Source organism: Polypterus senegalus, chromosome 3 (genome assembly GCF_016835505.1).
Source record: "Polypterus senegalus isolate Bchr_013 chromosome 3, ASM1683550v1, whole genome shotgun sequence".
NCBI lineage: Eukaryota > Metazoa > Chordata > Cladistia > Polypteriformes > Polypteridae > Polypterus > Polypterus senegalus.
In genome coordinates, this window is record NC_053156.1 from 11,494,985 (window position 1) to 11,504,861 (window position 9,877).

Sequence of the window (9,877 nt, forward strand, 5' to 3'; positions counted from 1 at the left end):
CTAACCGAACCAGCAGCTGGAGTTTGTCACCTACACTGACACCCAATTCCACCCCCAAACACACATGAGGCCAACAGAGGTGGGTTTTTGTCGGGTTAAAGACATCTGTGAAGGGTCTCAGCCTCAAGGAGAGCATTTGGGCTGGAATCTGAAGCCAGCATGCTGAGTAGCTCAGAATGGGTGGTGGTGACCACCTCAAGTCTCAAGTCCAGGGTGAAACATCTGTAGGTGGCCATAAAACTTCATGTCTTAAGTGGCTCCTCGTGCCACCGGGAGTCTGGGGAGCTGAATGTCACACAACGCAGAGCCCTTCTGTCCTCATAATGCCAATCTTCAAAATAATGGAGCGAGCAGAAGGTCTACTATGTGGTCCTTGTATTCTCTCCTCCAGTTTAAATTTCACTCATGTTCCCCTGGTGGGATTTACCTTTCGCTGAAGATCTTTCCAGGGCCATGGCCTGGGGTCCACCATGCTCTCCAGGGTCCAGTGCAGGTGCTGAGGTCATTAAGGATGGACAAATGCCCCTTATCTTGTCCAGTCTCCCAACTGTCCAACCTGAATCAGAAGATGAAATCTGCCACCTGTGCCAACGCCCTTTTCCCACTGACACGCATGACTGCCATGGGTGGGTACTTGTTGAGTCAAAGACGTCTATGATGGGGGGCTCCAAGTGGTTCTCAGTCTCAGAAGGACCACTTGGGACAAAGTCTCTGCCCAGCATGCTGAAAACATTTCCAGATTCCATCTCAGCCTGTTGCAAAGTGCTGTGATCTTCACGTTGTCCATGGGGGCTCTGATCGGGGGTCTCGAGAGACTGCGTGAGGGGTCTGAGTGTCTGGGCTTGCGAGTGTCCTGATAAAAACCAACATCCAGGCAGGCCCGTTCTTAGGTATTATGGGGCCCTAGGCGAAAGGGGGGTCCAGGGGCCCGTTACGAGGTCATCACCCTGCGTCCCTTTTTCGCCCAGAGTAGTTAGCTGCGAGGTGGAAGGATTTATGAGATCTTGACTTCTTCTTTCTTCTTCGACGAATGATGATGAGGGCTGATTCACTGATGTGAACGTTCGACCCATAGAGATCTTGACTCAAACTCCCGCTGGCCCACGTGATTTAAACATGTGAGATTGCCTGGCCGCCGTCGATCCGGGGCCCCCCGGACGTCGGGGCCCTAGGCGGTTGCCTACTTCGCCTATGCCTAGGCCTGATCCAGGCCTTTAATGACCTCTTGGGGTCTGTCTGAGAGTCAACCTCGTCATTGAGAGGTTTACTGACCACGGCGGTGACATTCATGTGACTCTGGTGACTCTTCCTATGAAGTCAGCAGACGGAGATGAGGGTCATGAGGTCACTGGAAAGGGGTGTGTGGCACAAAAGGACAAAGGTCCAAGTCTTTAGAGTCCTGGTGCTGTCAATTTGTGAGACATGGACGCTATCCAGTGACCTGAGATGAAGACTCGACTCCTTCATGTGTGTCTCTTTGGGTTAGAGGGTTAGGGGGGGTCTTCATTTATGTGCATCATGGGCTCCACTGGTGTGACTTTATGTTGCTCACAGAGTCCCTAAAGCGGCATATCACCTGCACTATGAGGGGGCATCAGTTACAGCACTACAGCCATGTGGCGCCATTACCCGAGGGTGGTCCGGCTCATTGTTGAGGACCAGGCCAAGGGGACGTCCACGTAACAGCTGGCTGTGGCAGATACAGAGTCATTTCTGTGGGGGTTGGGGGGGTCTAATTGGACCACGTGTCTGCCTCGGGGGGTTGCCAACCCGGGTCCCGAGCCATTTTGACTTGTGGTGGGTGAGGCAAGGCTCTGTACCAGTGCCTGCCCCTCGACCCGACCTTCATTTGAGTTACTGACAGACATGCTGGGGGTCCACGAGTGTCCAGTGTCCTCTCAAGTGTGGCTGCTAAGGTTGAAGATGTGCAGGTCACTTTGGATGCCCAGACACACCTCTGCTTGCCCAGTGGTCGGCTATTTAGCCAGAACTGGAAGGCCAGTTTCCATCTCACTTGTGTCCCCCTGTTGAGTTACTGGGAATATCCCCCTATAGTGAATTATTCTGGGCTGGGGGTCCCTAGTTGAAGATACTGGTCCATGGGCTGGGATTGACCAGTGTCAGTGCGTCTGTCCATCCTGGTTAAATGGCTGGTTTATGTTAAGTGTGGTAAGTGGTGGGTGGTGGACCATAGTGGAGGAGGTTGGATAGAGAGGTGGTCTTTCTTTTTTTGAGCTTCAGTGCTGACCCCCTCCTGCTATGGTGGGACGATACTTGAATGTGTCAGTGGGTTGTTGTTTTGAAGTTATCTCTTTCTGTTGTGGTGGTCTTTGCTCAGACCCCGCTACTGATTACGAGACTTTAGCTGAAGAGCCCACGTTGGAGATGCTTTGATCTTTGCTTGTTTTCCTGATCTCTGCTGTGGGTGCTGGTTCACTCTTCTTCATCGCGGGGCTCACCATCCGCCTCTCTGTAACATTCAGCTTAGGAAGGTCAGCCAGCCCATGAGTGGTGACCTGGCTGGCACGGCCTTGATGATCCCCGTCTCCTCAATGTGTCTGATGCCCCCTGGGTGTCCGTGACTTACTCACTTCTGACAAAGTCGTGGGTGCTCTGGACTTCTCCATGGACTCCAAGGATGAGGGTGGGAGAGCAAGTGGGTCATTGGTGGGCTCCTGCATGTTCTTCAAAGTTCTTTTAATTGTCCTCTTAGGTGAAGTGATAAAGAGCCTGTGGTGGGCTTTGCACGTGTGACCTTACGGTCCCCTGTGTAGCCGCTGTGACATTAGAGTAGCGTCCTGCATTGTGACCTGTTATGAAGCCCACCTCAGCTCCACCATGCGTTTGTTGGTTTATTTAACTCTGAGGTCATCTCACCATTTTGACTTGCAGTTCATTTTACGACGTTGACAGTCAGATGCTCAGCATGGGGGTCCCCTGAGGTGACATGCCCCCACTAAGGGCTACAGGTGAAAGGGAAGCCAGGCAGAGACTGTGAGGTGTGCAGCAAGACCCAAAAGAGTGCCACCCTCATGCCAGTTATGTGATTGAAATTTCAGGAAGTTCCCCTTGTTGTTTTTCAGTGCAGTTTGGGACAGACGGACACCAGGCGTCTTTCACCATCAAGATCCGCCATGCCGTGGTGCCAAAGCTTTATGACACCGGATCGGAGGACGGTATGTATGTCCATGGATGGCAGTGCCAGCCTGTTGGCTGTAGGTGAGTTGCCAGAGTGATGAGGCCGTGCCACCTTCCTGTCTGTGTTTACAGGGTATAACATTAGCAACTTGGTCACCATCGCCACCAAGACCTTCCTGCGCTATGACAAACTCCGCACCCTGATTGACAGCATCCGGCGCTTCTACCCGACGGTCACCATTGTCATCGCAGATGACAGCGAGCAGCCCGAGAGGGTCCAGGGGCCGTACATCGAGCAATACTTCATGCCCTTTGGCAAGGTGAGCCCTGCCGCCTGTTTAGAAGGTGGAGCCCCGTCTCCTTCTGCTCCGCCCCCTGGGTCAGCTGACCACAAAGTGGATCATCTTGGATGACCAGAGTGATTTCCACTTCTTAAGCTGTGCCTTTGTGTCACTGGGTCACCTTTAGTTGGTCACCTTCCGGTCCACTTATCAGCCCACCCGTTGTACACTTCTTGACTCCTCTCCATTCTCATTTGAACTTCTGGTTGTCTGTATATTCTTGATACACTTGCTTTGAAGTCATTAAAAAACAGCTTTGTGAAAAAGTATTTGCCCCTCACCCATCTTGAATATTTCACTCAATGAATGGCCTCAGCACTTCAGACGCAAGCCACTCCTGGAAAAAGGGAGTTGGAGTGAACACACGGACTGTCTGAAGTCAAGGAGTAGAGTTAGCTGATGCATGTGAAAAAGTAATTGCCCCCTTTGTTTCAATATTTGGTCACCGTCATAATAACAAGAAAACGCTTCCTGTGATTCGGTCGCAATCTTTCCCATCACCCCCTGCTCTGTGCTTTAATTCTGCATCGTCTCCTCATCTCAGGTCCTCTCCGTTGGCTTCAGGTCAGGACTTTGACTTCTGAGCATTTCAGCTGTAGTCTTGCCTTTGTGTTTTTCGCTCCTTGTCCTGCCACGTAACCCAAGGATGCTTCAGCTCCAGGTCAGGGCAGACAGCTGATCCAACATCGTCCTTAAGAATATTCTGGAAAAGAGTGCAATTTATGGTCTTTCAATAGGGACAGGTCTTCCAAGCATTGTCACCCCATCACACAAGCACCACCACCGTGTTTTATTGGGGGTCTGATGATCTGACTGTCAAATACCAATAATAGAGAGTCCTGTGTGGTCCCAGGAGTTCTCCTTGTGACTCATCTGTCATTACTCCAAAAGGCTTGGGGATCATCCTGGTGTCCCTTTGGACTGATGTTCATCTTGGATAGCGTAGGTTTCCTTCCATGAAGCCCATTTTTCCTAATCATAAATTTCTGAATGCTGAGCTGAGGCTCACAGTTCTATGGATGTTCTTCTGGGATCGTGGGTGACACCTTGAATGAGTCCTCACTGTGCCCGTGGGGTCATTGTGGCAGGCTGGTCTTTCCTGCTCCAAATCACTTCTCACTAAGGTGACATCGATGTGGCTTTGTCACTCTTTCTGGACTCAACAGCTTTGTGCCCTCATCGCTTCTGTTAAGTGTTTTGATGAGGGTCTCGTAATCCTCTTGTGGTGACATCTTCACTCTCATGATGAGGGTCAGCATGTGGGCAGGCTGACATTAACAAGGCTGGCTGTGTTCGGTCACTGGAGTTAAATGATCAGTCGGCTTTGGTCAGCTGTTTGAGGGGGTCACTTAAGGGGCAATTACTTTATCAAACGGGAATTAGTTCATGTCTTCAGTACATCAAGTGACAAATTAGAAATGGTGTTCTGTGTTCACTCAGACTCTCAGTGTCTAATGTGACATTCTGTTTAAAGACCTGAAGCCGGTCATTGGGAAAAATCTGTGAAAATAGAGAAGATCAGGAAGGGGGCAAATACTTTTACACAGCACTGTACAATACAGAGGGTGTCGCAAACTGGTAGTCTCAGTGCCCGCCTTCCTCTCCTCAGTTCTGTCACTCTACCTCCAGTACCAACTTTGCTGTCCTTTACTCTGTTGCTATGCCCTTAGTGCCCACTTTGCTTCACCTCAGCTCTGTCACATTACCCTCTGTGCCCACCTTGCTGTCTTCAGCTGTGACATCATGTCCTTAGTGTCCACCTTGCTGCCACCACTCTGTCTCTGTGTTCTCAGTGCCCACAATGCTGTCCTTGGGTCTGTTGCTTCACCCTCAGTGTCCACCCAGCTGTTCTCAGCTCTGCCAATGTACCTTCAGTACCCATCTTGATCTCCTCTGCTCTTCTGCTGTACCCTCAGTACCCACCTTGCTGTCCTCAGCTCAGTCGCTGTGACCTCAGTGCCCATGTTGCTGTCTGCCACTCTGTCAGTGTACTTGCTGTTCTCTACTTTGTTATTGTGCTCTGAGTGCCCATCTTGCTTTCTCTCTCTCTCCTCTATCACGTTACACTCTGTGCCCACTTTGCTGTCCTCAGTGTCCATCTTGCTTCACACCAGTGCCCGCCGTGCCATCTTTAGATCTGTTGCTTCACCCTCAGTGCCCACTCAGCTGTCCTTAGCTCTGCCAATTTACCCTCAGTAGCATCCTTGATCTCCTCTGCACTTCTGCTGTACTCTCAGTGCCCTTCTTGCTGTCCTCTGGTCTGCTGCTTCATCCTTAGTGCCCACCTTGCTCCCCTCTGCTTTTCTGCTGTGCCCACCTCTCATCTCCCACTTTTTTATGCTAAAGCTGGCATGGAGTGATCCTGCACTCTGGTGCCCTCTGCTGGCCAGGATCAGAAGGCTCTTGTGAGGCTCCATTGTTTTTGAAGCTCACTTCAGGCAATCGGCTCCCTCCTCCACCTCCTCCTCCTCCTCCTCCTCTTTCTCCTTCTTTTTCTTCTTCTTCTTCATAGGCTCAAGTATGACATGGCTCAGCCCTGAACTGGAGCTGCGGAGCCCCCCGTCTTTCAGTCTGCCCACCTTCAGGTCCACCCTAATTGACAGTTCAAGATTTCAGTTCATTATCACTGCAGTGGGCTGACATCCCATCCCGGGTTGGGTTTCTGTTCATTTTTGTTTAGCGCCTTTCCACAATTCCAGGCTCAGAGTATGAGTATAACACACACACACGCACACACACACACACACACAATCGACTAGCTTAGACACACAGGAACACAACACAGTCCCCGACTGATTGATATAAGTGGTCCCTCACAGCATCAGTCCATTTCATTGCCATTATTGCTGGGTTGTTTCCTGCCTTGCCCCTGGTGCTGCCAGGATGTCCTCCCACCTCCCCCTGACCCCGACCTGGATTAAATGGACTTGACAAATCTGTCGTATGCACTTTTAATTATCCATTTGAGCCCCCATCTCCCCCTCCTTTTTCTGACAGGGTTGGTTTGCCGGACGCAATCTGGCCATCTCTCAGGTGACCACCAAGTATGTCCTCTGGGTTGACGACGACTTCATCTTCAGCGGCAACACACGGGTGGAGAAGCTGGTGGACGTGCTGGAGAAGACCACCCTGGACCTGGTGAGTCACGGCATCCAGTGCCACCACACAAAGGGGCTGTTTTGTGCCCAGCTGTGCTGCTGGCCGGGTCATAGGGACGCTGCACTTCCAGTGACCCCAGCCAGCTGCGTGGGCTTAAATGGGGGTCCTGTGTTTCTCCATGAAAACAGATGGCTGTGGAATGAGCCGTCTTGGAGAGCTGCCCTGTGTAGCACATCAGCCCTCAGAATAACCAGACCTGTTGTTGTCACAATTGTATGCAGGTAGGGGGCGCCGTGAGGGAGATCACGGGATACACCACCACATACCGGCAGCAGATTGGCGTGGAGGCGGGCGGCGAGGCTGGTGACTGTCTGCACATTCGCCGCGGCTACCACCACGTCATTGATGGATTCCCCAACTGCGTCGTCACGGATGGCGTCATCAATTTCTTCTTGGCCCGCACCGAGAAGCTGCAGCAGGTGGGCTTTGACCCACGACTGGCCAGGGTCGCCCATTTAGGTAAGAGAGTGAGAGAGGTAAAGTGTCTGGGTCAGTGCCCGTTCTTTCCCTTTGGTAGTGTTGTAAGTGGGCATGGAGGGACTTGCCCACTGGGAGAGCAAGCCTTGTATTGTGTGATGAAGATCTTGAGGTAACATTGTGACCCACTGCGAATTACAGACCACCTTGTCATTGCCTGTGTGCCAGTGTGTAATGTTGCTCATGCCAATGATGGGTGAGAATATCAATAATACGCTTTGGCCATCCTTCAACTGCACATTAAAATTCTCAGACACCTGACTGAACTTTTATGTTTAGTGCCAGCTTACGGGTGCCAACCTGACTCAGTTGTCCTTTAGCATGGTTCAATTTGATGATAAGGGGTCCATGCTTACTCAATCCTGATTGACAGGCACCTTGCCACAGTGGGCACCATGAGCCACTGGAGGTGGCACAAGGCTTGGAATTTGGTTTTCAGATGAGCCTGGGGATCTGACCTGGTGCCAAACAGAGTCAGTGGCACATGCCCACCATATTCCAGGTCATCTAGTGTTTCACATGCCACATGACCCTCACTCATAACTTCTTCCCACTCGTGTAGACCCCTGGGTTGGAGTGGTCCTGTTGAAGTGTAGAGAGAGGCAGAATCGATAATGTGGATGGCTGGCTGGAGGACAGGAGGATGGCACCTTGCCAGTGGAGGGCGAAGTCAGGATTAAGCGATGAAGAGGAGGCAAGGTGAAGAGTGAAAATCGGAAAGAAGAATCAGAAAGAGTGAAACTTGGAAGAACGCTGGCTTATAAATGCCGAAGTGCCAGATTAATGAAGGGCTGAGGCGTGAGCTGCTAGCGATCAGGATTGATCTCTGAGCTCGACTCACAGGCCTGTCCCTCACACTCTCAGCTTTTTATGACCTCTCTCCCCATCCCATTCAGAACTCGACTCTCTGCCCTTATTCTTCTCACATTTGACCACTCTGAGCTCGGCCTGCTGTCCTACATCATGTCACATTTGTTCTATCTGAGCTCGGCTTATTTCCCTATTATAGTTTTTCCAAATCTATTCTCTGAGCTTAGCTTTCTGTCCTGTCTCTTGTCACACTTGACTACTCTGAACGGGGCTCGTTGCCCTACCTTGTCTTACATTTGCCTAATCTGAGCTCGACTCGCTGGCCTGTCCTGCACATTTTCAGGCCATTGTTTGTTTCTTCCCCCATTTTCATGTAGAACTCAACTGATCTGAACTCGGCTAACTGTCCTATCTCGTGAAGACATGAGGTCAACCATCTTTCAGGTTTTCAAACTTGTGACCTCCCCTTAATCTGTTCCGAGCTCAGTTTTCTGTCTTGCCTCATCTTGACTGCTTTGAATTCGGTGCACCGGCCTATCTTGTGTGACATTTCTCCTCTCTGAGCTCTACTTGCTGGCCTGTTTCTCACTCTTGCAGGTGTTTCCACTCTTTGGTTTGAGCTGATCTTATTGTATTTCCTCTTTGCATACTTGAACATTCTGAGAAAGGCTTGCTGGCCTAAGTCTTGTTATATTAGTACTCTCTGAACTTGACTCGCTGCCCTGTTTCTGACTCTTGCAGGTTTTTCTGCTCTGATATTGGATTTTTGTCCTATTCTATCACACACACTTGACTCCTCTGAATGCCACTTGTCGTTCCAAGTCATGTTACATTTGTCATCTCTGAGATCAACTCGCTGGCCTGTCTTTGACTCTTGCAGGGTTTTCTGCCCTCTTCTCTGAGCTCGCCTTGCTCTCCTGCCCTTTCACATACACTGGACCACTCTGAACTTGGCTTGCTGCCCTACATTATGTCTGAGTTGTGTGCTCTGAGCTCAGCTCTTTGGCCTGCCCTTTTAGATAGAACTTAACTGCTGTGAGCTCGGCTCACATTTCTGCATTGTGTATCACATTTGTCCTCTCTGAGCTCAACTCCCTGGCCTGTTTCTCATTCTTGCAGGTGTTTCTGCCCTCTGTTCTGAGCTCGGTGCATTGCCCTGCCCTTTCACACACAATTTGAGTGCTCTGAACTCGGCTCACTGTCCTACATTATTATGTCGCATTTGTCTTCTCTGAGTTCAACTCACTTGCCTGTCTCTGACTTTTGCAGGTTTTTCTTCTCTGAGCTCGGATTGTTGTCCTATCCTTTCACACACACTTGATTCTTCTGAACTCCACTTGCCGTTCCACATCATGTTACATCTGTCCTCTCTGAGCTCAACTCGCTGGCCTGTCTTTGACTCTTACAGGTTTTTCTACCCTCTGCTCTGGGCTCATCTTGCTGTCCTACCCTTTCACATACACCTGACCACTCTGAACTTGGCTTTCTGTCCTACTTTATGTAACCGTTGTGTGCCCTGAGCTTGGCTCATTGCCCTGCCCTTTTACACACAGTTTGACTGCTCTGAACTCGACTCTCTATCCTACATTGTTATGTCACATTTGTCTTCTCTGAGCTCAGCTCACTGGCCTGTCTCTGACTCTTGCAGGTTTTAATGCTCTGACCTCAGATTGTTGCCCTATCCTATCACACACTTGACTCCTCTAAATTCTGCTTGCCGTTCCACATTGTGTCACATTTAACCTCTCTGAGCTCGGCTTGCTGGCCTGTCTCTACGACTCTTGCATGTGTATCTGCCCTCTGCTCTGAGCTCAACTTGTTGTACTGCCTCTTCACATACCTGAACATTCTGAGCCAGGCTTGCTGTCCTAAGATGTGTTACGCTTGTTCTCTCTGAGCTCGACTCGCTGGCCTGTCTCTTGACTCTTGCAGGTTCTTCTTCCCTCTGCTCT

General features: G+C 50.5%; 1 protein-coding gene across 3 annotated transcripts in view; it reads left to right on the forward strand.

The window, feature by feature from the left end:
• Window positions 1–9,877, forward strand: part of b4galnt1b (beta-1,4-N-acetyl-galactosaminyl transferase 1b) — a 161,312-nt gene that overhangs the window by 145,648 nt on the left and 5,787 nt on the right. For all 3 annotated transcript variants that reach the window (XM_039746603.1, XM_039746602.1, XM_039746604.1), the window contains exons 7-10: window positions 3,084–3,176; window positions 3,271–3,458; window positions 6,477–6,617; window positions 6,860–7,097. In XM_039746603.1, coding sequence (XP_039602537.1) covers window positions 3,084–3,176; window positions 3,271–3,458; window positions 6,477–6,617; window positions 6,860–7,097 — 660 coding nt within the window. The remainder of the gene's footprint in view (window positions 1–3,083; window positions 3,177–3,270; window positions 3,459–6,476; window positions 6,618–6,859; window positions 7,098–9,877) is intronic.